The sequence below is a fragment of the Capricornis sumatraensis genome, chromosome 21 (assembly GCF_032405125.1).
Source record: "Capricornis sumatraensis isolate serow.1 chromosome 21, serow.2, whole genome shotgun sequence".
Taxonomy (NCBI): Eukaryota; Metazoa; Chordata; class Mammalia; order Artiodactyla; family Bovidae; genus Capricornis; species Capricornis sumatraensis.
The window spans coordinates 40,366,640-40,393,341 of NC_091089.1; the positions used below are offsets into that span (position 1 = coordinate 40,366,640).

Below are 26,702 nucleotides of genomic sequence, written 5' to 3' on the forward strand. Positions count from 1 at the left end.
GGCGTGCTGCGATTTATGGGGTCGCAAAGAGTCGGACATGACTGAGCGACTGAACTGAACTGAACTGATCAGAGTATAGTTGATTAACAACGTTGTGTTAGTTTCAGATGTACAACAAAGTGACTCAGAGATACATACACATATATCTATTTCAAATTATCTTCCAATACAGGTTATTACAGAATATTGAGCCACGTTCCCTGTGCTATACAGTAGGTTCTTTTTGGGAAATAGGTACTATTTTCATCCTAATTGTACAGATGGGGAAATTGAGGTACAGAAAGGCTAAGTAACTTGGCCAAGAAGACACAGTGAGCTAAGGATTTGAACCGAGGCAGTCTGGTTCTGTAGTCTGCATTTTTCCCCACTTACCCAGTGGGCCTGTCCCTACTGGGCAGACAGATCTACTCAGGGCAGCATGAGGCTGATGAGAGGGTTGGTTTAGTTTCTAAGACAAATGCTGAGGCTATTTGTAAATGTCTTCTAAGCATTTGGCAATGCTTTCCTACCAACCTCACGTCAAAATGTTACAATCAGAGTGACATGCGGGGGTGTTTCTGCTGGCGTGTGTGGGGACTTTTCCCTCCGCCTGTGTTTCCTCCCAGCTGGGTCCTATCTGTGTGTGTATCTGGAGTCACTGACAGGAGCCCTGCTGGGAAATCTTGACTGCAAGATGAAGCCAACAGGGACCCTGGGGTGTGGAAGGGGTGGGGGGACCTGTCTTTCCTGTGTCTATCATCTAACGAACATATTTGAACACTAAGAGCCACGGAGGACCTGCCCTCCTTCAAGAGGATCATTGAGGTGACAGTTTTGTCAGCCTGACCATCTCTGGGGACAGGATACTAGCTCTCTCAGGGTGGTCCAAACCTCGTATTTCTTTAGGTAAGCATTTCCTTAATATTTAACCCAAATTCTCTCAGTTAAATATTTAATCCGACTGTAATGTGCTGTTTTTGCTAGAAGAATAGCTGGTCTTTGGCTTCCTCATAATCTGTCTTTAAAAGAAGTGCCCTTGACAATGATGACATGATGAATTCAGCCACTGACAGACCCTGACGTTCTCAGGTCCCCAAGAGTAGGGTGTTTTTCTTTTTTTGTGTCCAGAATTACTCAGAATTATCTGAATACCTATTCCTCATGTCACTACTATTCCCAAAGTGCTTCACAGGCATGTGCGTTCAGTTCGGAAATCCCCGTTTTGTGCTGTGTCATCATCTTTCCTGTGTTCCAACTTTCCAAACTATTGATCAATTATTTACTCTCTCTGTAAGATTTCTTTCAGATTTCATTTTGAACAATCTGCTAGTCAAGAGATCTTTGGGGCGCTGACTTGAGACGGAAACAGACAGCAGCTCCTTGGAAAGGATCGCCTTTCAGCCATTCCAGACTCCTTACCTTGCTTGACTACCTTAAGAAGCAAGTCGGGAGCCTTGAGCTGCTCATTGAAGTTTGTCAAGTTCAGCCTTGGCAGTACCAGGCTGCCCCTGATCTTCCTGGTCCTGCTCTTGCCAAGGGGCCAGGCTGCAGAGAAGAAACCTGTCAAGTCCTGCCAACAAAGGCAGTGAAGGCAACCGGGCTCTCTTCCCTTGAAAGGAATCTAAGAGTAAATTATTTAACTCACCTCCTTCTCCCCTTTGTTTAAGATCTGCCTCTTCTCACACTTGGCAATTTCAAATTACAGACAGACATTGTATTGGCTGAGGTAGCAAAGTACATTAGGTTTTATTCTAGAAAGGAAATGATGTGATGAAGCTGATGCTTTTTCTAGTAACATGCTGCTTGTGGGATCCTAGTTTTCCCCACCAGGGATCGAACCTGTGCCCCCTCCAATGGAAGCATGGAGTCCTAACTACTGGATCTCCAGGGAATTCCCCAAAACTGCTAGTGTTTTAAACATCGTCGCTTATAGAAATAAATATTTTCCATACCAAGAAGTTATTCCCTAAGACCAAAACGCCTTGAAAATGTCACCCCTTTACAGTGAATAGAATATTTTAATTGTAATCTGCAGAAATGTTTCCTCCAATGTACTTTATGGGGACATCCATAGTATTATCTAATTCCCTAGATGTTCCTCTTTATTTTTCATAATAGAAATTGCTGGTAGGCATTGCACTTGAATGCCCTAGAAAGAAGGAAGGGGTCTTCAGCTGATCATTACTTGTGTAGATCTCCGGAGGCTAGCTATGTAGGAATGTTTTTTATTTGCAAAGCACTGGTCTTCAGAAACAGTGAAAGCACCAGAATTTAAGATTATAGAGCTTATCATTTTTCTTTATAACCTCCTTGTACTAGAGTCAGTAGGAAGAATGCATTTTCCCTCTCTGTAACGGAAGAGAAAACTAAGACTATTTGGATCCCCCGTTCTCCTTAAGGTCAACATCTTAATGTCTCACAATTGACTATCAACACTGCCATAGTGTACATGCAGCGATTCTACATGATTCAGTCCTTTACACAGTTCCATTGAAATGTAAGTATAATTTTTTATATGGTGTAATCCTTTTGTGATTAATTTCAACTTCATATTTCTTTTGTGGTTGATCTTGCTGAACTGGGATTTGAAATTTAACATTTAGTATTGATCACTTTCATTATATGTCACATTGCTATTCTGAATCCAACCTTCCAGTTTTCCTGTTTAGTGTCTAGCTAATTGTTTAGCTTTAGTGCATTCTTAGAGAAGTGGATTCTCTAATAAGACAGATCATTGAACACTTAGAGTTAACATTTTTGGGTTGGGAGAGTAGCATTAAAGAGGAAACTACGCTTAATTTAGGTGTAACTTTTGAACTGGTTAAAAATATAGGAATAGGAAGACAAGTGAATGTTAGTCATTTACATTTTCTAAAAATCTTTGAAAAGAGTCCAATCAGTGTCTGGTTGAAAGGCAAAGGTACATTATGTGATGACTGGGTGATGACTTTTAAGACAAGAAAAAGAAAATAATAGTAATAAAGGGATTTTTTTTTCTGGACAGAATTGTAAATAATGCTATTTTCAGTTTTGCTACCTGAAATGGTCCTGTTTAACCTTATTGTAAATGACTTGGAAGGAAGTGCATAGTAATATTCCAATTGCAAGTAAGAATATATTTGTTTAATAAAATCACAAGATAATAGGGCTAAACTTGATGAATACTTCATATGGATTTATGAGTCAAACATTTCATTATTTTTTTAAGAAAAGGTTATATTTTGAGGTAAGGTGTTTCAGACTTAGGATAATAGGGTTTGAATTCTTTTTTTTATGCCATAGGAAAAGAAACTGGAAAGCAAGATATTAGTGAGCTCAGTATTGGGAATAATTGTACAGGAAACCCTGTAGATTTATGGATTAGTCAGTTCAGTTCAGTTCAGTCGCTCAGTCGTGTCTGACTCTTGGATTAAACATCCTCAATTTTTGCTGATTACTCAGTCAATTTGGCTATCTCCTATCCTTAACCTCCCTACCTCCTCTGATTGGCAGAAACACATTCTTCTTAAGAGAAGCATTTATTGAGGCTGTCTGATAGCTCTAGGATAGAAAGTAGTGGATAAAAAATGGAATTTGAGGAGGAAGTCCATTGCTCTCTTGCTCCTTCTAAAAGTTTTCTACATTTCTTTTATTATGGTAAAGATTTGAAATCCAGGGTGAAATACATCTCAAATCAATTTGTCCATTCTGTGCATGTGTGTGTGTGTATTTATATGTGTATGTATATGTGTGTGTATATGTATGTATGGGTTTCCCTGATGGCTCAGTGGTAAAGAATTTACCTACCAATGCAGGAGACGTGGTTTCAATCCCTGGGTCAGGAAGATGCCCTGGAGAAGGAAATGGCAACCCACTCTAGTATTTTTGCCTGGGAAATCTCATGGACAGAGGAGCCTGGCAGCCTGCAGTCCATGGGATCATGAAAGAGTTGGACACAACTCAGTGACTAAACAGCAAACATCCTCCTTTCCAAAGTGAAAAGGAGGGACTTTCCTGGTGGCCCAGTGGCTAAGACTCTGCCCTCCCAATGCAGGGGGCCTGGTTAGGGAACTAGATCCCACATGCCACAACTAAAGATCAACTAAAAATCCTGCATGCTTCAGTGCAGACTGAAGATCCCAAGTGCTGCAATTAAGATGTGACACAGTCAAATCAATCAATAAAAATAAATATATGTATTTTTTAAAGTGAAAGGTGAGGCTTTTTTTTTTTAATGAAAGAGTCTCTCTCTCTTTTAATTTTTATTTTATTTATTTGGCTGCACTGGATCTTAGTTGTGGCATGCAGGATTTTTTTTTTTTTAGTTGTGGCATATGGGTTCTAATTCCCTGACCAGGGTTCAAACCCTGCCCCCCAGCATTGTGGGTGTGGGGTCTTAGCCACTGGAACATCAGGGGAATCCCTAGAAGAATCTCTTTATCAAGTTCTCTGTGACACTGATTTACCTATCAGGTAATCTGGAAAGAGGACATTAACATCTACATCTCCCAGAAGCCAGACTAGAAGCGTGAAGTGGAAGAACTGGTATTTTTCATCTGTTCTAGTGAAAAAATTTGGTGAATAGCAACAGTTCAATCAGCTACATGGCAGAGTATGACTTTTTATATTTATTAAAATGTTTTCTTGCTTTCAGCCATGTTCTCTAAATTCAGGCTTGTGCTTATTTGCATACAGGTCATATCAAAATAATCCATTGACTACTGCACTGGGGCTTCCCGTCACTGTGATTTTCCAGTGATGCCTCCCTGGATCAGGAGGAAGCCCAACCAGGAAGAGCACATTGTTTCCTCTCTCTGCTTCAGGGGAAATAAGGGATTTGCAGAGAAATTTAAGATGTATTCTGTAAACTGAGTTGTGAAGTGAAAGTAAAAGTTGCTCAGTCGTGTCCGACTCTTTGGGACCCCATGGACTATACAGTCCATGGAATTCTCCAGGCCAGAATAATGGAGTGGGTAGCCATTCTCTTCTCCAGGGGATCTTCCCAACCCAGAGATGAAACCCAGGTCTCCCACATTGCAGGTGGATTCTTTACCAGCTGAGCCAGCAGGGAAGCCCAAGAATATGGGACTGGGTAGCCTATCCCTTCTCCAGCAGATCTTCCCGACCCAGGAATTGAACTGGAGTCTCCTGCAGTACCCGCAGATTCTTTACCAGCTGAGCTATGAGGGAAACTGAGTTGACTCATTGGAAAAGACCCTGATGCTGGAAAAGATTGAGGGCAGGAGGAGAAGGGAGCAACAGAGGATGAGATGGTTGGATGGCATCACCAACCTAATAGACATGAGTTTGAGCAAACTCCAGCAGATATTGAAGGACAGGGAGGCCTGGAGTGCTACTGTCCATTGGGTTGAAAAGACTTGGACATGACTTAATGACTAAACAACTGTGAACTTACACCAGTGAAGATGAGTTAGGACCAGAGAGGTTTTCAGGCTGGGCCACTGGTTTCTGTTTGGAAAAGGAGTTGATCTGATTTTGGTTTAGCAGCTGAAAGACAAATAGCCTATTGAACAAACCCCAGGTGGATTTCTACACCCTTTGGTGACAGTGGAATTCAAGAACGAACACAGTCAGACACTAAGATTTTTCATATGTCATTTATTTAAACCAAAATCAATTTATATTTTCAAGGGGCTGGATTTCAAAGATATAAAAAGAAATTCAAACCATTTTGTTCAATACCTATCTATAAAAAATGAAATTACATTTTGCGGGAGGAGTGGACCCTGTAACATAGGAAATTTCTTCATTGAAATTCAATTTTTTGCATGCAAAACCTAATTTCATTTTCAGATTGGCTGAAATGTTCAAGAAGCCCTGATGAAATATCAGAATTTGTTAAAAGTCAAGAAGTATAATCACGGTTCAGACTATGTGAATGGTCAGCACAAGAGCCAGGGTAATGAAATCTTTGCAACCTCGCCTGTGTACAGCCACTTGATCTCTACTCTTCTGAAGCATTTTCAAAAGTACATTGTGTTATTTTGGTGACTAGGAGTCGCACAGAGTCAGACATGACTGGAGCGGCTTAGCAGCAGCTGGTGACTAGCACAGGTTCTTGCTTATGTATAAAAATTGGACAAAATGGCTTATTTGCTTAACAGTGTCCAAGTCTGTTGCATGTAGTTTGATGGCTTTGCCCAAGAACCTGACGGGAGGGAGTATTGTGGACACAGGTTTCAGAGCTGTGGCATTTTCAGATCATTGCAAGTCCACTTTATAGAGTGTGCTAATTTACCTTGTTTTTGGTGAGTCTGTATTTTTGCGTATAAAGTAAGGTTTCCAGATATGACGTAGATGAAAAGCAGGGGAGATCAACAGTGGCAGTTACCAATTTTAAATGTGGGAAGAAAGACAAAGACATCACAGAAGACAAAGCTAAATGGAAGTTCGGATTTTGGACTTAAATGGGTCACTTCATAATTGTGTCATACTGGGCGAGTTACCGAAGCTCTGGGAGTAGTTTTTCATTAGTGCAAGGGTGAAATGAAACCCACAATGCATTATTCTGATTTTCCCTACCGTGGAGAACTATGTAGGAAACAAAACTGACATGTTTGGCAAGATACCCACTTGGGTTAACATCTATACAGATTTGCACATGCTTGAGAAGCTGATAACTCCTTTCATAAAACATACAGTCCCTGACTTGAAACTTTCAGAAGTGTATGATCATCACAGTAGAAGGACTTTTAGTTTTCTGTATTTAAATCCCTTCCATAGGGGACAAGGTCTACCCACAAGCTCACAGGTACTAGAACATGTGTTATTACAACGAAAATCAGAATGATATGCTTCTGAACTGCTTAATTACTCCCCCAAAGACAATTACTTCTATTCTGGAAGAAGCAGGACTCTGTAGTGAAAACACAGAGACCTGAAAGCAGTGCATTAATTATTTTATTAATTTCTTTTTACATTATGGGAAACATTCATCTATTTACAATTTTTTTTTGTCCGCACACAATCTAGGTAGATAAGCCTATGAAATTCCAATTCATAAAGCCATAAAAATGTTCCCCACCCCTCCATCTGAAAGCTTTCAAATGAATCTTTTTTTTTTTCCAAACCAAAATAATTTTTAAAAATTACATTTGGGAATTCAGATATGCTAGTGATTTACATTCCAGTTATTTAAAATATGCATCTAGACATGTTTTTAAAAAGAAATGGTAAATTCACAAGGATAAGGCTTAAATTAAAGTGGTAATGCACAGTAAAACATTAAGGAAACATCTATAAATAACAGAAATATAGTACAAATAAATTAGTTCTATTTACCATTTCAAATATTAAAAATCTTTAATCCATTTCTTCATCTCTCTTTACAAAAAGGTTATGTGAGTTGTATGGAAACATCTGCAAAAAATATAATAAATACTTAATTTCTTTGAACGTTTTTTTGATGTGGGAGACAAACTTCTTTTGTAATTCCCCCCTCCCCAAGAAAATACCCAAACACCTTTGTACCAAAGTTAAACAAAATAAGTAATTTTTCAGGGTACATACATTTTCTGTTATTAACTAAAAAACATTTCTACAAATTACATCAAAAAGAACAATGTAACAAGGGTTATGCTCATGGATGTCAGGCTTAAGAGGGCAAGTGATCAACAAGCAGTTTTATGTGGGGTCATGTCTTAACATCAATAATTAGCTTTTTATAAAGTGTTTGTACAATTGGTGTTTTTAAGGAAGGCAAAGGTCATGATGCCTGTAGGCATTCTGCTAAAAGATTTAAAATTCTTACCAAAAATAGCTTATGAATATACAAATACCATTCACGTAGACAAGATAAATAGGCCACCTCTTGTCTCTCTTAAAATATCCTGGGCTAAACCAGTTTCCAAAGAAAATATTGTAGGATGATCTTTAGAAATCTATTTCTCCATCCAAATCTTATCTCTCCCTCAGGGCACAGAGCTGTGGATGGGAACATGGGTGTTCAAATGGATGCTGTTTCCTTCACGTTAGTCTGTGAGTTCTGAGTCATTGTCATGGTTGAACATGACCATAGGCTACCCAAGGTGGCAGTTGGCCTTACCTGATACAAACTTTGTGTGACCTTCCTGGCTGCTACAGAGTAAAGAAAACGTGTATTCTTTTTAAAACCAGAAAATACTTGAAGCTGAAATTCTCTATCTGCTCCAATTTTACAAAGTACTCAAAGGTGCTTTGTCCACTCTAGTTAAAAGTTGGTTTGTTTTTAAATAAGTTAGTAGCCCTTTTCTTGTAAACCACAGCAGTAAACGTTTGTGCCCTGTTTATAAAGATAGCTCAAAGCATCAATGGCTCTGAGAGGTAGCGAATTCTCTAGTGGTTTTAGAATATGTCCATGAAAATAGTTGTTGCCAGAACCCATCACTTCTCTTAATTTTTAAAATAAAATTAGCACCTGGCTATGAGAGTGTATATATTTTTTTAAAGCGTCTCTGGTGCAAGTATATCTGATATATCTTTTTAAAAGTCTTTCATTTTTCAATGATAATTTCTAACACTTTAGGGAGCTGGATAAAATGCCAGTGACCATGTAAGATCACAAGTGTTTAAACTGCTAGGAGTAAGGGCATTTAAAGGTAACTTCAGCTGGCCACAAAGGTCATATGCTGTCCATCATGACTAAAAACAAAAATCAACCTTCTCTGCCAAATCCCTGGGTCTCTTCAGTGTTTAGGAACCGCGATGCTGTCCCCCTCCACGTGGCTGCTGAACCTTGCAGGTCAAATTTCTTTTCTCTCTACCTGGGACCTCAAGATGAGTGGTTGCTCTTTGAATGAGACAGCATGTCTACTGGGACAGAAAGCTTATTTGATGGGTTTGACACAGGACAAAATCCTGATTCGGGGGTGTAATAGGACTCTGGAGCAGTGAGGAAAGACTGATGGAGACAAACGTCTGCCCTATGAACTACTGGGTTAAAAGAGACCGAATGTGTAGCATTCGAAGGGGATGATGGGAAAATCCCGACTCTTCTCAGAAAGCAGGCCGGCTGCCATTTACAGCACTTGGTAAGCAGAGATGTACTTCTATCTGTGTAATTAGGTAGGCTCCCCCCTCCCCAAGATGGACACTAACAAAGTAATGGAACCAACACTTTCCCCTTTAAAGACCTCCCCCCGCCCACCACCACAACAACAATATAATATACATAGTACAAGAAAAGTTGAGAAAACACTTCAGGTCTAAATTGTCTTAAGAATAGGACAAAAGAAAAAAATCCCTTATGTAGTCTCTTAAGCTAGCAGTGCTTCCTTGGTCTTGCCTTTCCTGTCTTCATTTTATTGCCTTTCGGAATAGATGGATGTCCCTGAAAGATCAAATTGACAATCTTCTGCTGAGTGAGACATTTGAAGCAGTGACTGATGACACAACAGTGAGGCAGTTTGTGCAGCTGTGAGCGACGCAGGTACCCGCACCCCACTCCCTCCCCCCCGGGCACCTGCAGATTTTGCTTCTTTTCCCCACCCACTACACATCCTGGTCCCCCCCTCGCCCAGCCCCTCTTCGTCCCCTCTCGGTGTGTTATTCCCGGACTCTGGTGACAGGGTGTGATGTCTGAGGCTGGACATCAAGTGCTCCAATCTGCTCGCCCAAAATAGGAAGCGTGTCGGGGAAATCAAGGGGATCGGAGCCCTAGTTTCTTTCGCGTGGAAGACAGCGAGGTCCCTAGGGACCCCCCCATCCCCCGGCGGGATCCTGGATGTCTGAGATACCCTACGGTTGGATATTGCTGGAATCTAGGGACGGACTAGCTCGAGGAGGACGGAGGATGGCTGGCGGGTGACCTAGAGAGGGGCCGCGTTTAGGCGGGTGGGCAGGCGCCGGGGAGGCGGCGGCGGCGGCGGCGGCGGCGGGGGCGCGGCGGCCGGGGCCTCAAAGCCGGGTCTGCGCCTCGGGGATGTAGATCTCGATGCTCTCGGCGCTCTCGGTGGCCGAGTTCTGACGGACGGACGCGGCGCGCTTGGCGGCCATCAGGCGCTTGCGGGCCTCCTGGCGCTGCGAGCTCTCCAGCGAGCGCTCCCGGATCAGCGGCGCGGGGCCCTTCGCCGGCTTCTTGGGCACTGGAGGAGGGGCCCTTCGCTCCTGATCAAAGCAGAAGGTTCAGGACATTACACAGCTTCTCAGGACAAGCTTGGGGGAAACTGGGATAGGTCAGTAGTTAGCACACACTTTTTTTTTTTAAAGCCTAAGGGTGGTTAAGTTAGTTCTGATCTGCACACTGTATACATATTTACATATATATATATATGCATTGGAGAAGGAAATGGCAATCCACTCCAGTATTCTTGCCCGCAGAATCCCATGGACAGAGGAGCCTGGCGGGCTACAGTCCATGGGGTCTCAAAGAGTGAGACGTGACTGAGCGACTGAGCACATAAAATGTATATATTTTTTTCCTTAGTATTCTGGCTTGGGTTTTCAAAAAGATGCATGAGGGAAAAAAATACTGGGAAGTTTAAGGCCAAGGGTAAAGGGGGAGGGCCGAACTAGTCTCTCCAAGGGAAGGATATGGATATTTAAAATCTAACCCGCCCCCGCCCCCGCCCCTCGCCCCTCACTTCACCTAAAGGCTGCAGCTTCCAGCACATTTACTGTGGTTTTTCTCGGGAGGCTCCAGACTCTTCCGGATGCCAGAGATGGGAAGGAGAGGGCAGCGGTCGCCTCTTAGATTCTGCACCCCCTCTAAGCAGGGCGGCAGCGTGTGGTACCAGCTGGGTTCAGAGTTTAAAAACATCCCTGCCCTCTCCCCTGAGCCCACCCAAACCTAAACAGCCAAACGAGGAAGAAGCGATTGTTAAAACTGTGTTCGTTTAGCTTTGCTGGTGTCCCAGTGAATTACACCCATTTACACATCATCACACACAGACGCACAGAGATGTACTCGGCAGGGTCACCCTGGAGGGAGTTCCTACCCTTGGGGGTATGGAGTCAGCTCCTAAAACATCCTGTTGGACCATCACGAATTAGGGGCCTCGGGGTGACCTTGGTGGCCCTGAAGGCTCTTTCGTCATAGGGACAGACATTGCGCCATGAAGATTGAACACAAGACTGAAAGAGTTCATTCCTGCTCCCCTCCCCCACACCCCCAGCAGCAGCAAACTAGAAACTGGTGGGCTATTTTTAAACGCTACTGCAAAGACAAACAAGTCATTCATAACTTGGACTGGAAAAAAAAAAAAGTATAGTGGAAAAGGGAATCTAAATCACAAAGGATTTTTAGGAAAAAGAGCGAGTTTTCAGGCTGCAAAAAGGTCCATGTGAATCTGATGATTTCATCTTTTAACAAAATACCTTAAATTCTCATAAACCTAAATGTTAGAAATATCTTAAAATATGGATTCCATGATTCTCCAAAGGGCACTCTCTGTGTTCCTCCTTTGCTGGCCTTCGTGGAGTGCCTAGTTACCCTTATTGCAGTCGAGTAGCCCCGCAGTTGTTTAAGGTGGAGTCTCGTGTGGATAAAAAAAAAGGAAGCACAGAGTGCAAACCGTATTCCACCAACTCTGATTGCGTTTGTTCATTGTTTCCCCTCCAGTTCATGGGATGATGCAAAGCTCTGATCAAGTTAATAATGATTTACAGTATAACTGTCACTAGGTACCATATATCAATTCTTAGCTTCACTCCTTTTGGACATTTAAAATCTTCATGATTGGGACACTCAGTAGATACTTTTGAAAGTATGATTGTTGAAAACTTTTTAGTCATATTTTCCTTTCCTTGCATAGTTTATTTTTTTAACAACAATTTTTAAAAATTGATGAATAAGTAATTAGATGGATCAGCTCTAGAAAATCAGTTACCAGTATGTGTGTACATCTGTAATGTTTTCTTAAAACCAGACCAATTTAAAAGCTTGTTTAGCAGACAGTTTTAAACCCAGATTAAAGAAAACTAGAATGAATGCAAATGTTTGGCTACCCCAGTGAGAGGCCACACAGGCATCAATGGTACTTTGATGTTTCATACCAAAACCCGCCAGGTGGATGGTGATAGAATTAGAGATGAGTGACAGTGATGAGAGTGGTGGCCCCTTCAATTATGCACCAGCCCTTAGCACTAGATTTCTCCTGGGAGCCCAGGGACTCCAAGAACTCTGATATTATGATGGGCAGCAGCAGAATGGACTGGACTGATAGGTGAAAGGATCAGGAAGAGGCATCACAGAAATGGCTGTGCCTGACTTCGGAAGTTGAACCTCTCAGAATCATTTGACCTCAGGCTGTAGGAAAGCAAAGGGTTAAAAATGTCATGCATCTCCAGTCAGCCTAAGAGGGTAGACATTGGATACCTGGGCAAGCCTGGTGGAGCCACTGTAATCAAATGTGAAAAGTGCAGTTTATTAATTCAAGTAAAAGAATTTGAGTCTTTATTTCTAAGCTCTTGCATGAGGAACCCAGTGAGCAATATCCCCAAGGCAAATCAACCAAAGGTAAAACCTTTTTTTTTTTTTAAAAAAAAGATCCCAACATTTATGATTACTGTGAAACTATACGGTGTGTATATTTTTAGACTTGAACAACAGTGGTTTCTTTATTACTATATTTATGAAATGATTATAAAAGTCGGTTAGTTTGCAGGGCTTCCTATTTTCTCGGCAACACGTTCTAGGGGTGTAAGGAAGTTGTACTCTTGCTCTATGTAATCATGCACTGAAGATGTCATTTATTTTAGTTTAAAAAGCAAAATGGAGGCAGTTCCTTCCAGTGACTAAAATGGTTTAACTTAAAGTTTAATTAACAAAAAAAAAAAAGCCACATTCCCATTTTCCAATTCACAGACAGGTTTTTCTTTAAAAATATGCCTGAAACATATTACAGATAATATCCCAAATGATTACTATGTAAACATTGTCATTACAATGAAATTAATATGATTTCAGCTCCATTTCACATTGTAAACAGCAAGACTGAGAGCAGAAGCCTATTTAGACTGTCCAGTGTTTGTGCAGGTTTTTAAATGAACCATACAAAATCTACATTGTTCTACCTTCTTGTCAAGAGGATCCATCTGTTTCCAATTATTGGCCTTTAACTGATGAAGTTCATCAAATTTCATACTAATGTTTTCTATGGACAACTGCAGCATGTCCCAGAACCCCGCCAGATCCTGAGAGGTGGGCCTTGGATGAGCATTGGGATTCTGTGCAAGAGAAAGAAAAACAGTCATGCTTTAGAAGCGATATTTGTGACAAGCCCAGGATCAACGCGGCATTTTCAAATACTTCAAATAACAAAAGGAGGATGAGTTCCTTTTAGTTTTCAGATAGGAAAGAAAAGTGAAGTTACTGATGGTGCCGTGCTGTGCTATGCTTAGTCACTCAGTTGTATCCGACTCTTTGTGACACCATGGATTGTAATCCGCCAGGCTCCTCTGTCCATGGGGATTCTCCAGGCAAGAATACTGGAGTGGGTTGCCATGCCCTCCTCACTGATGGTACTTCTATTTATTTATTTTATATTTTATAGGTATATATGTTTTATGGGGCTTCCCAGGTGGCACTAGTGGTAAAGAACCCACCTGCCTCAGCAGGAGACATAAGAGACAAGGGTTCGATCCCTGGATGGGGAAGATCTCCTGGAGGAGGGCATGAGAATCCACTCCAGTATTCTTGCCTGGAGAATCCCATGGACAGAGAAGCTTGGTGGGCTACAGTCCATTGGGTCTGAAAGAGTCGAACACGACTGAGCGACTGAGCATACATGCATATATTATATATATATATATGTATATATATATATCCCTCTATATATTCACCTTTATTAAGGACTAATTGACAAATAAGATTATAAGATATTTAGAATGTACCCTGTGATGATTTGACAGAGACACACCTTGTATAGGGCTTCCCCATCGAGTTAAGCAGCACATCATCACCTCACATCTTTATCCTTTTCTCTGTGTGTGTGAGAACATTTATCATCTACTCTTTCTTAGCAAAGCTCAGTTAGACAATACAGTGTTATCAACCATAGTCACCATGTTCTAATTAGATCCTCAGATCTCATTCATTTTATAGCTGGAAATCTGTATCATTTTACCAATGCCCCCTCCATATCCCCTGCCCCTGAGCCCTTGCCAACCACTTTATACTCTCTCTATGAATTTGGCTTAAAAAAAAAAAAAATTCCACTACAAACAATAATTTTATACAATCATTTTATACACATTTGAGTCAGTGATTCTCAATGTCAAGGTAAAATTCTTTTGTAATATAGCATCTATCAGTATGGTATGGTGGGGAATCTAAACATTTGGAAAAAACCCAGAATGTGTGATATATGCCAAAATGCATTTAAAACTATATTTAAATGAAAATACCATATTACCAAAAAATACAGTCTATTGTTATTAGAGTCAGTATTTGACTCCATGGGATCCAACATACTCAGAGAACAGATAAGGAATCTAAAATAAGATTCATTTTAATACTTACCTTGAGTGAAATAATAGGGCAAACAAGTGATAAGTAATAAAAGAATTAGATTTTCAAAGTATTGTGTGTTTAACAATTAAGATATTTCTAATATTGGAAGTCATTTTATCATATAAGTACTTGGACATAATCTTTTGGAAATGAATTGGCTTTAAATTCATTAATACGGCAAATGTGAGAACGCTTGTCTGTATGTAAACATAGATTTCTGTGCATTTGCTAGATAATATTAAAGACTCTTTGATGTGTGGATTGACTTTCTTTGCCCTCATTCACATATCCCTGACAAGCACTAAAGAGTAGGAACCTCTAATTTATATGATCTGAGACATAAAAACCATAACTAAGAGACTGAAGGTATTACTACCAGCAACAATAGCTAAAGGGATTCATGGGCAGATAGGTGGGGCTCATACTTATCAGAGGTTTCTATTGAGGTTCCATTTGGTTACCTCTGGGTATCCCAGGCAATTGGAAAGACTGTGAAATCTCATGCCATATAATAACTTGAGAACCGTTCTTACTTTTAAAACAACCCTAAAGAAATGACATCATCAGAACTTCAGAAAGCACAGGGTAAGTGACCATCAAAGTTAACAGACTGGAAAAAATACTTTTTAGCCTTTTGATGGATGAGTATTATTGGTCTGACTTCAAAATAAATACAAGAATGTATTTATAAACTTATACTTTTAAAACTACCCATAGTTCATTGGAATAATTAAATTCTAAAATTTGTAAGTATTTGGTTCACTGTTAAACTCTATTCCAGTGACACCTGAATTAACAAGAGGGCTTCTCTGTAGCATTTTGATATAGTAAACTCCAATGTTTCTTATATCTAGGTTCAGAATAGACAGATAATAACTTTGACAAAGTACTTGTCAGCTGGAGTTTTATGATCTCACAATATATTACCTTATCTTATTTGTAATTAAAAGCTAAATTGCTCATACCTTGAAGTTCACTAAAGCCTTCTAGGTCACAAGCCCTGTTGTTAAACTGTGATAGCATTTAACTCTGTAGTAACAAGGGAAATTTGTTCCTTTCCCACCAAGAATCTCTTTGCCCCCTCACCATCCAAGGGATGAATGGGGAAGCAGAGAGAAAGAGCCTGGGTGCTCAGCCAGTCTCTTAATCAGTGGCTCCTGTGACACCCAGCACAAGAAGTAGTTGCGAAACCTGCTTCAGTCTGAACCAGGTCACTTGGAGGTCAGAGGCGATAGAGGATGAGAAAGATAACGAGGGCCAGTTTGAGAAATATGGCTTTATATGAACTTTTTAATTTAAAGAGTTAAAGAATAATATGAATTAAGATCTGTGACACGTGAGCAAGTTTACAAATTAGAAGGAATTCTGTACCTGACACATAGTGAAGCTCAATAAAATATTTGTTAAATCACTGATCAATACATTTACTAATACATATTATCTCATAATTCAGAATAGAATTTCTGAGAAGGTGACAGAAGGGCCAGGTCATTTTTGCTGAGGAAGGGGAAAACCAACTATGGGTATGGGAGGTCAGGGTGAGGAGGCAGGAAAGAGAGGCTTCACAAAGAAAAGCCTGGTGAAGGGGGATAAGAGCACTGACTTGTGCAGACTTTATATCTGCTCTTGGTTGAGTCTTGTCTAAACAAATCCCATTCAGTCTGTATTTGTCCTTGTTAACAACAAGATGTAGTTAGAACGCTAAAAAAAAAAACAACCATAGTTTGGGTCAATCAGATCACAAATGATTGTGTTTTGAACTTTCCAGAAGATTAAAAGAAGTGCTTTTAATTTTCTTTATTTTAGATGCAGTTTCCATCCCTGGGTCAGGGGTATCCTCTGGAGGAGGAAATGGCTATCCACTCCAGTATTCTTGCCTGGAGAATCTCATGGACAGAGGAGCCTGGCAGGCTACAGTCTATAGGGTTGCAATGAGTTGGACACAACTGAGGGACTGAGCACACAGATGTAGCTTGATCATTAACTGGCCAATAAAAGCTATTTTTGTGGCAAGACATTTGTGGAGATGGCAGAATTTTAAAAAAAAAAATGTGAGGAAGCTCTTGGCCTTGCATTTTGCTGACAGTTTTTTAAAAATGTTGTTGCTGCTAATACTGGTTTTGTCTGTTTGTTCTGCTTTATTTCATTTCTGTGTGTCCAAGAAAGATGAATGATTCATTGTTCTCATGGAGATCAAAGCTACACTTTCTGACACCTTCCACCTCCAGTTCTTAAATTAAAATAGAGCACTCTGATAAGGAAAAAGGCCCCAATGGCTACTTCAGAAAGAAACTCGTTATCCAAAATTATTCTTTTCTGAAATATTATGTTTGAAATATCAGGCTGCTCCAGTTGGGTAAGAATAATAAAGTCAGGAGGCCAGGAAAATAGAAAATCTTCAGCAACCAGGAAAAAAAAAAAAAAAAAAGGAAATGGAGTTTTAACTTGATAACTTGATTGGATTCTTTCTTCAAAGATTATTTAATATTTTTTATTATTTTAAAAGATAAATATTTTTAATTTTAAGAAAAAGCAGGAAATATATGATTCATCGGAAAATTCTCTCTGTCAGGTTAAGAGAGTCCAATGAGCCCTGGCTTGGTTCTACTTTAGTTGGACTGGTCTTGACCACATGGCCTTCTCACGGGGAGGAGCGGAGAAAACTAGTATGGACAGGGAAAGATACCTACCAGGTTTTCTTCACACAGTTCTCTGAACTGGTAGAATTTCTGGGCCATAAGAAGTTGGGCACTGCCCACTGCGGTTCGGATTTTCCCTAGAACTGAAAAAAGCAAACAGACAAGAAGTTTACACATGATGTCTCATTGTTGAGACTTAGTTTGGCAAAGCAAAGAGGAAGTTGCGCTGTAGTAATTAGGGAAGACCGCATGCAGAACGCACGCGCGCGCACCCGCGCACACACACAGCCAGGTCGTGCCGTCGCTCTGCGTGTCTATGCAACAGAGACTCCCGAGTTAAAAGTAGAAAACCAGCTTGGAAAAACCCACATGCTCACCAGGCATCTTTCTTAGGGATAACGGAGTTTTCCATCACAGCGCTGGATGTTACCAGGAGAGGAGGCAAATAGTTCTGCTTTGTTTTATCCCTTTTACTGCAAGGATGCATTTCCAGTGTTTACCAGTGCGGTTAGGGATTTATTTGTGTCAGCAGTCATGGTCTGCTAGGTTGTTTTTCTAATCCGAATCCAAACACAAGGAAAGCAGCCCTGACTTGCAGGGGGTAGGGATCTCATGGCACTCACCAAATCCCATCCACAGCCTGCCTTATTTTTCCGGAGCTCAGCCACTGGGACTGTCGGGAAAGAAAGCCTGGCCAATTGAAAGATTTTGTAAGGAGTGAACATTTTCAGCTCGTTGCCTAGGGAACGCCAGCACTGTCCCAGCTTTTACACTCCACGGACCAGCGTTATTGTTCAGAGAAGTTTAATTCCCTGTGCACTGTGCTGAAAATCCTCCCCTTTGCAAGCTACTTCTTGACTTGAGTGAAGTCGAAGTGGAGAACCTTCCAGCAGTGGGAGAGCTGAGTGGGGCGGAGCCTCTGCCCGGAGCATCCCTGAGCATCTCTGAGCATCCCAAGCTCTGGATTATCCCAGAGGTGCTCGCTCCGCCTGGTGGGGCTGCTCGGCTGAAGCCCGGCCACCCGCCGCCACCACCGGGCAGAAAGGGGAGAGGCGGCCACAGAGAAAAACAGAGCAGGCGGGCCTCCCAGGGGCACTTGCCCACTTGAAGCTATTCACTGGGGCTGGGAGGGATTTTATGGGACTGAAGCAACGTTTTTGCTGCTGTAGTTTTGTTCTGATTTTACCGTGTCTGAGACTCAGAGTGGAATTAGATCTCCTTTTTTTGACCTCATTCCCCACAAAGACTGAGAAGACAACAGAAGGACAACCAATGTCGTTTGGCTCAGGGTTTCCTGGTGAATTGCTTCTCTGTTAGTTTAAGGCTGCCAGGCTGGATAATGGTTCCTGCGGGCCACCACTGCTCTCTACCCAAATAATTCACACACGTTTCTGGGTCAGGAAGATCCTCTGGAAGAGGGCACGGCAACCCACTGCAGTATTCTTGCCTGGAGAATCCCCATGGACAGAGGAGCCAAGCGGACTACAGTCCATAGTCACAGAGATGAAGTGCCTGAGCACGCATATACAGGTAACCCAGGCATTTCTGGACTTGGGAAGTCACCAGTAACACCATGAGGCTGAGGTGCAGAGGCCACCTCCCTAGGGAGAGCTGGGGTCCCCCTTGAGAGCATCTGGCACAGTTCTTCAGGCCTAAGTGTTGGGTTTTTTTCAGTCTATCTGCTTTTAGAATCTTTTGGAATAGTTGCATTTTCCTCTTTAATTGATCCATCATGTCTGTGAGGCCTTCCTCCCTTTTCTTTTTTAATTTAAAAAATTTATTGGAGTAAAGTTGCTTTAAAATATTGTGTTAGTTTCTGTACAGCAAAATGAATCAGCCATACATATACACATATCCCCCTTTTTAGATTTCCTTCCCATTTCAGGTCACCAAAGAGCATTGAGTAGAGTTCCCTGTGCTATGCAATAGGTTCTCATCAGTTACCTATTTTATACATAATGTCACCTCCCTCCATCTCTCAACACCCCAAAGCAGAAAGGACACGGGGAAGCAGGGTACCACAGAAGCTAAAGGGTCAGGCCCTGAGCTGGCTGAGGCTCCTCTCTGGAAAACTTAGCATCCATTGCTCCGGACAGGTCACCTAATCTCTGTTTTCTTATATGTAAAATGGATCAAACCCAGGTCTCCTGTATTGCAGGTGGGTTCTTTACTGTCTGAGCCACCAAGGAAGCCCCATTTTTTTTTTTTTTTTTTTTACTGTATGTGGTGGCAGTGAAGTTTGCAGGGACTGGGCTGGCAGTCAACGCCAAGGCCAAAACAGCCCCAGAGGAGGCTGCAAAGATACGTGGTTTCCATAAAAGCTGGTGCAGAGACAGTCCATGGGGAGTCTGGGAACTCATTTACTTAGAGATACTGGGACTGGAAGCAGTCAAACACCCAGTGCTTCCTGACTATGCCAGCTCCCCCATCAGCATGTTAGAACTCAGAAACAGAGCAGAGGACTTCCTCGGTGGTGCAGTGGATAAAATCCACCTGCCAAAGAAGGGGACATAGGTTCCATCTCTGGTCTGGGAAAATTCCACATGCTGCAGAGCAGCTAAGCTTGTGTGCGCCACACTGCTGAGCCCATGTGCTGCAGCTACTGAAGCCCACACACCCTAGAACCTATGCTCCACAACAAGAGAAGCCACAGCAACGAGAAGTCCAACCACCACAATGAAGAGTAGCCCCTGCTCGCCACAACCAGAGAAAACACGCACAGAGCAACAGAGATCCAGCGCAGCCAAAAATAAATACATAAATAATTAAATGGAACTCACTTAAAAAAGAGAGAGAGAGAGCAGAACAGACATATTTTTAATATCTTCAACCTGGACACTACCTATCAATTCAAAGGAGTCCATCTGGCTGTCCCACCAGTGGTGAAGGTTCTACAGCGGTCAGACTAGGTGAACACCTCCCAGACCCAGCTGCCTACACCTGATTCACCTGGTCTGCTCCCTTGCCTGTCTAACTTCCTCTGTGTAACATAGCAGAAAAAGCACAGGCACTGGAATCTGAAATGCCATTTATCAGCTACATATCCTGGGAGAATTTATTGTACTCAGACTCTGCCCTCTTTATCTGCTGAGTGATCATAATAATATCTTCCTAGGATTGTAGACTGTAGATATGATGAAATCATGTATGAAAATCCTTAGGCTGTAGCAGGAATTATAACTCCTATGTCCTTTTGACATTCTTGGTCATTTACCGGGGAAACAAAAGGTGATATATTTCCAAACGGGATTATTTCTCCTGAGAATCTTCACACTCCAAACTCTCTTCCCAACAGTGTGACCTGATTGAATGTCCTCTTTTTTGGTGGCTGCCATGCAGGCAGACCTAGACAAGTGTCAAGGAGTGGGCGAACCATGTCTTTAATCATGTCTCTGTGTATATAAGGAATCCATAACAATTCTCCAGGGCCCCAGATTTTCATCCCTATCTGTAGAGTCTGGCATAGCTCCCTACCTATCAGAGCTAGAACAGTGGTTAACTGACTGACAGAGACACAGAGGAGACAGAATCTTAACCAAGGACTCCTAGACCACTCTGTTGGAGACTGTGCAGAAAAGAAACTTGCAAAATCAAAGATCAGATTCTCCTCGGGGGCCACAGTTGCTCCAGGCAAACAAGGACCATCTTCAGGTACAGAGCAGACCAGATACATTCTGGTGGCCTGCAGAGTGCAGGGCCCTCCCTTCTCACGGAACAGTGTTTCGCCACATGGTTTAGAGCCATTCAAATCCGTGGGATCCAAACTCAGTGTGTCTCTTGCTGTTGATCATTAGTGCTTGGAGATGGCCTTGGTCCACTCCCTCCCTGACCCTCCTTTTCTGACTCATTCACTGGCAACTGAATCCCTGCTCCCTGGTCTTTAGCAAAAACCTTGTCTCCTATGAGATGAAGAAAATGGAAGGAATCAGGCATGAATATTCTCAGTGTTCTGCCTCTCCTGACACTTGCCCACCCCCATGGTCCCCTAAAGCTCTAAGGAGGGGAGGTTTTGCACGAAGGATGAGCAGTGATGCGGCCAGCATCAGAGATGTCAGGTGCCCGAAGTACTGCCATTCATTCCTGATGGAATCAGCTCAAGATTGACAACCACCGCTGTGCTAAATAGCTCTCCACATCCACCCCTCCCATCTTCCTGTATCCTGGTCCCACTCCTTCATGGTTGCTCTTCCGTCTCAGCCCCTCTTGAGAGCTTTACCTGAGAGACCTGGGAGCTGCCTCAAGTCTCTCCCATCCTAAGGGAAAAGACCTCCCCCATCTCATAATCCCCTCTCCTCCCCTGTTATGGGCTGACTTCTATTCCTCCCCAAAGTCATCTGTTCAAATCCCAACCTCCAGAACCTCTGATCGAGACTGTATTTGGAGGTGGCCTTCAAACCTGTACTTAAGTTAAAGCAAGGTCATTGAGGTGAGCCTTCATCTAATATAACTGGTGTTCTTATTAGACAGTGGAGTTAGGACGTAGATACACACAGAGGGAAGACCAAACCAACGGGAGAGGCCTCGGGAGAAACTGGCATCTTGATCTCAGCCTTCTAGCCTACAAAACTACGACAAAAAAAATTTCTGTTGGTCAGACCACCAGGTGGTACTTGGTCACGACAGCCAGAGCATGTGAATACATCCTGGTAGATGCTGGATTCTTCAAAGGGCAGACTCCTTTGCTCTCTGCATCCTCAGCTCCCAGCGGTCCTGCCTCCTTTCAGTCTGGCTCTCCCTGCCCTCCCCCCACTTCTGGTCCTCTGTGTTTGGCACAAGGGAATCTCAGCCCCCTGGGTACTCACAGGGCTCTCTGGTCCTGGCCTGGCTTCCCTCTTCCCTCTACCTCTGGAATGTTGAACACAACACTCGGTCCTGAGTCTACTTCCCTTGACTCCTGCGAGAGATCTCATCCATGCTCCCGGGTTCAGCTATTCTGTAAAAGAGGTTTATTTTGCTCAAATTTGTAACTGGGGTTATACCAGCCCCTGGTGTAGCATGTCTGAGCACTTGCTAGACACCTCTTTGGATTTGTGTCCCCAAATCCACATCGCCTTCAGGCGACTTTAGTTGCTTACAGTTAGGGCTAAAGGCTCCATCAACCCTCCTCGCCAGTTTGGAGGTTTGGCTTTGTTGAGGGAGCCAGAGGGTGTTCTTATTTCATACAATTCTCATGCTTAAAACTGTTCTGTGTTCCTCTATCATCCCTGAGATAAGTGAGAAACTCCTTTTAATGGGCCACCTGTTTAACCTCACCTCTGCCCACTCCTATGATGCCTTAGGCCCACAATTTCCCAAAGCTGGTCTCTCCACAGTGCCTTTGCTCAGGCTAAACACTGAACTGAGGGTGCCTCCTGCCTTGCGCCCACATTGACCCTGCCCACTGGCCCCACCCCTTGAACCTCTCCCTGTCTTTGCACCTCAAATTCCTGTGCACAGCTCTGTCTCTGCCCTCTCCAAATTCTTTCTAGCATCATCTATTTATCTGGCTTTCTAACCAGACCAGGAGCCCCTCAATGGCATGGACTCAGCCAACGTAACTTCTGATATCTGTAGAAGGTGTAAGTTTCGAAGTGAACTGACTCATCTGTAAACTTTATGTTAACCTGAAAAATTAATGGTAAGATTCCAGGCCTTAAGCATTGGACTTCTTTAAGATTTTACTGTGCCCAGCACCACTTTTTCATTACAATCTTGATTAATTAATTAGCTAATACAGTTTTGGTTGGGTTATTGTTCCTCTTGTGTGCTCAGTAGCTTCAGTCATGTCTGACTCTTTGCAACCCAATGGACAGTAGCCCACCAGGCTCCTCTGTCCATGGGATTTTCTAGGCAAGATTGTTCCTCGTGGTTTTCTGTTTATAATACTAGTTGTGGTGACTCTGGCTGGAAGAGCCAGGCCATTTGGGATAAAGTGGAACATGCCTCTGGATGAATTAAACCTCCTTATCGTAAACTTTTGACTTCTTTTTACTCACTTGGCCTCCCTCCACCATGGTTTAGACTTTAGGAGTGAGGAGGAAAAAGGAAGTTTTAAAAGAGTGGATCCACCCACGTAGATGGGTGGATTTGTCATGTGGATTTGTCAGGCCAAAATCTGTGTGATTTCAAGTCAGATTACCCACGCAGAGATGTTTTTATTTACAAGTGTGTCCTCATGGAAAAGAATTTTGCCAACCAACTGCCCAGCTGTTTCTCAAATACATTTGTGATCCAGAGCTGTCAATAAAAGGTCTACACAGAAAACATGGATCTGTTTCATTCCTGGCTGACAACAGCTGCTCTGAATGTAACAAGAGCACTTTTTTTTTCTTAAAGGAGCCAAAACTTAAATGAATAAAGAATGATGAATTTATTAAAGGTTAATGAACAAAGAATAGAATTCTCAAGTAGAAATTATCTCGTGGACTAAAACCAGAGCTTCCATGGGGCTAAGCCCTGGGGGAAATATTATTTTGTTTGTAAAGAGCAAGTTTTCAAACACTCAGCTAATTTTATTTTTCCCCAACTCTTACTTCAGGAGTCCTACTTGTAAAAGATGCTTATGTTCCCATCCATGTCTCCATTGACATCAGCCATGAACTAGTAACAGCATCCACATCACATAGACAGATACAGTTTTTGAGCCTTTGAAACTGGAATGAGATGAAATGAGTCAACATTTCCCTTGGCAATATGAACGGACTAAAAACTGCATTTGAAGTCCATTCCAATGATCTTCCACAGAAATAGTTATGGTTGGAGAAAGCAATGGGGAATTGTGGTCATGGTCCTGGTTCCCTCTGCCCATCTCTACCTCTCCCTGCCTTCATGCCTCTGAGCCTCTCAGCCTCAGATCACTCCCAGTAAAACACACCTGCAAAAGGATGCCCAGACCAGCACCAACACCTTCCTCTTTGTGGCCAGCACTGTGCAGAGCAAAATGCACCCAGCATTCTGGAAGGTTAAACATAAGACACATTGCACCCAGTTTTCTTTTTATTACTGCCACTTCCTTTGTGGTCACTAATTTCAGGTTGGTTAGACCTTAAAAAACATGTAAGCCTGTGTGTGTATGTGCATGTGTGTGTGTGTTGGGGCATGGAGGTGGGGAGGGACCTTTTGAAGGTCAATTCAAAGGAAAGATGAGACTAGAACCGGAAGGAGCTAGGATGCACCCACCTTACCCACTTAGAAGCACTCAAGGCTTAAGGCAGCTGAGCTGCAGAAATCACAGCATGCTCCTGTGCCTGCCACCCACCAGTCCTCAGGCTGAAGAGAGGCCACAGGAACCCTGGGCAGAGCAAGCTTGGGATGGCACCTGTCAACGGTTGAGGCGATGACTGTGCACAGCTTCCCCACTGTAACTCAACCTAAAACCTGGCAAACCCCATTTCAGGTTTCATTACCAGCCGGTCATTCGCTGCCAAGGCTCCCAGGCCTTCTAGGGGACTCAAGGTAAAGTTTCAGTAATGGGGGATGTTATTACCAGGCAAAAGAAAGTGTTACTAATCTGTCTCCCTCCCACACATGCTTTGGGTTTATCCCTTCCTTTCAGATAAAGCCTGAAAATTCCACATAGAAGTTGTCCACAGTTCAGGAGGCAAAGCTAGATTTCCAAGCACAATCAACCAGTATATTTCATCCTGGGGCCACTGAAACTTGAGCCCATGTTTGGAGCTGGTGGTGCTGGACTGCATTCCTGGTGGGAGCCCTGCACTCCATCTGGGCTTTTCGTCCTGGTCAGATAAAACCAGACGGATCCCTGTAACATGCAGGCCCTCTCCAACAGCGTGAGGGAGCATCTCCCTGGGACAGCTGTTTCACACAAGGGCCCATTGTCTGAGACAAGCTCGGGTCGGTTTACTTCGAGAGCTGCGGGAACATTCTGTCAGCTGCTATGGCTCCCTTGCTCACTGCAGATTTCTTTTAGTTTGTTATTGAGCCAGAAACCTACCATCGACTGTTAGGGAGGAAGGTTTAACCCAAGAACCAAAGTCTTCACGCTGCTTTCATTTTATCAGGAAAAAGGGTAGCTCCCCACACCCGAAGAATTTATAGCTCGACTTTTGGAGAGCTGTGACTGTAAGTGTTTGTTTTCTTTCTGGACTTCCTTAAGTACATTTGTCCAGTTTTGGGGAAAGCAGTGTTTTCCAGTCCTGGAAGGCCACAAACAAGATCCCTAGGAAGCAGCAGTCAGAATTAGGATGATAGCAGCATAAAATAACTGATCACTGAATAATTCCTGCAAATTGGATGACTCTTTTTTTTTTTTCTTCAGGGCTTCCCTGGTGGCTCTGATGGTAAAGAGTCCTCCTGCAATTCAGGAGACCCAGGTTTGATCCCTGGGTCAGGAAGATCCCTGGAGAAGGAAACGGCGGCCTGCTCCAGTATTCTTGCCTGGGAAATCCCATGGACTGTGGAGCCTGGAGGGCTACAGTTCATGAGGTCACAAAGAGTTGGATGTGACTGAGCGACTATCGCTTTGTTACTTCAACTCTCTTAGAGAGAAGGGTGACTGCAACCAACCCAGGCCCCAAATCTGAATCTCAGGTTCCCATTAAGCAGTTGGTTTTTTACGGGGGAAGGGAGGCTGTGCCACGCAGTCTGCGGGCTCTTAGTTCCCCAGCCAGGGATCAAACACCCACCCTCTGTACTGGAAGCAGAGTCTTAATCACTGGACCACCAGGGAGGTCCCAGAGCAGATGGGTGCTGCTCCTAACTTCTTTTTCTCCCCCACGGACATGCTATGTTTTGAATTTAGGAAGATATTTAACTTACAGTCCTATAAGCATGATGAATAAGTATGGACGTGATGATAGCAAGTCTGACTCATATACCTTCAGCTGCTGCAGAGTATTTTTGGGGGAAGGGGGATATTTTTGTGTGTGTGTGGTGAAATATGCATAAGATCTACCATTTCAACCATTTTTAAGTGGGCCATTCAGAGACATTCAGCACATTCACCAAACATTTAAAAATATTTAAAATATGGAATAATTCTGGGGCCCCACAAGATAAATTAAGCAGGTATGATTAGAATCGTCCTTTCTCCCACCCAGTCCTGCTTCTTTCCCTACTGATGGTGAAGACCAGCTCTCCTGGGAGGGATTGCTCATGGAGTCACCATTGTCACGTACCCTGAAGAATGACCCTCCTGTCTGGGACTCAACACAAAAGGTGGTTTGACGAGCAGACACATAGATCTGTGCTTGACTCATCTATCAGAGCTCTTTTGCTGTGTACACAGATTTTTTTTTTTTTCAAAAGCCAGTTACTTAGACATTGGCTATGCCTGCCAAACAGAACTGGCTCCCCTTCCTTACTACCCACCCCCCTTATTTAAAAAAAAAAAAAAAAAAACAAGCAAAGGTTAAATTAGAGACTTACTAAAACAAAGGCCCTCTGCAACCCCAGGCCCACTTATCGGAACAGAAGTGAGGTTGCCAAGGAGGCAGGGGCAGATATGTATGCAGAGCTTTGGAGGAGGCACTCAGGAACACACAAAGTGTTATTGTCTTGTCAGATGTTATTCATGTTGTATCTATTCCACCAGGCGCTTCTGTGCTCTGTGACCTTGGACAAGAGACTGCCAGAGAGCTGTTTTGAGGGCAAATAAAACAACACCTGTCAAAGCCTGTAGCCCACGGGCCCCGGGGACTGTGAAGACAAGATGGATA

General features: G+C 42.8%; 1 protein-coding gene across 12 annotated transcripts in view; it reads right to left on the reverse strand.

Moving 5' to 3' along the window:
• Positions 1–9,852: 9,852 nt before the first annotated feature.
• The window catches only part of DLGAP1 (DLG associated protein 1), a 300,524-nt gene continuing 283,674 nt past the window's right edge, over positions 9,853–26,702 (reverse strand). For 9 of the 12 annotated variants that reach the window (XM_068993903.1, XM_068993902.1, XM_068993912.1 and 6 more), the window contains 3 exons: positions 17,098–17,189; positions 12,970–13,122; positions 9,853–10,062 (listed from right to left, as the gene is read on the reverse strand). In XM_068993903.1, the coding sequence (XP_068850004.1) occupies positions 9,853–10,062; positions 12,970–13,122; positions 17,098–17,189 (455 nt within the window). Of the gene's footprint in view, positions 10,063–12,903; positions 13,123–17,097; positions 17,190–26,702 lie in introns of those variants that run through there. The other 3 variants (XM_068993910.1, XM_068993913.1, XM_068993911.1) reach the window with 1 other exon arrangement.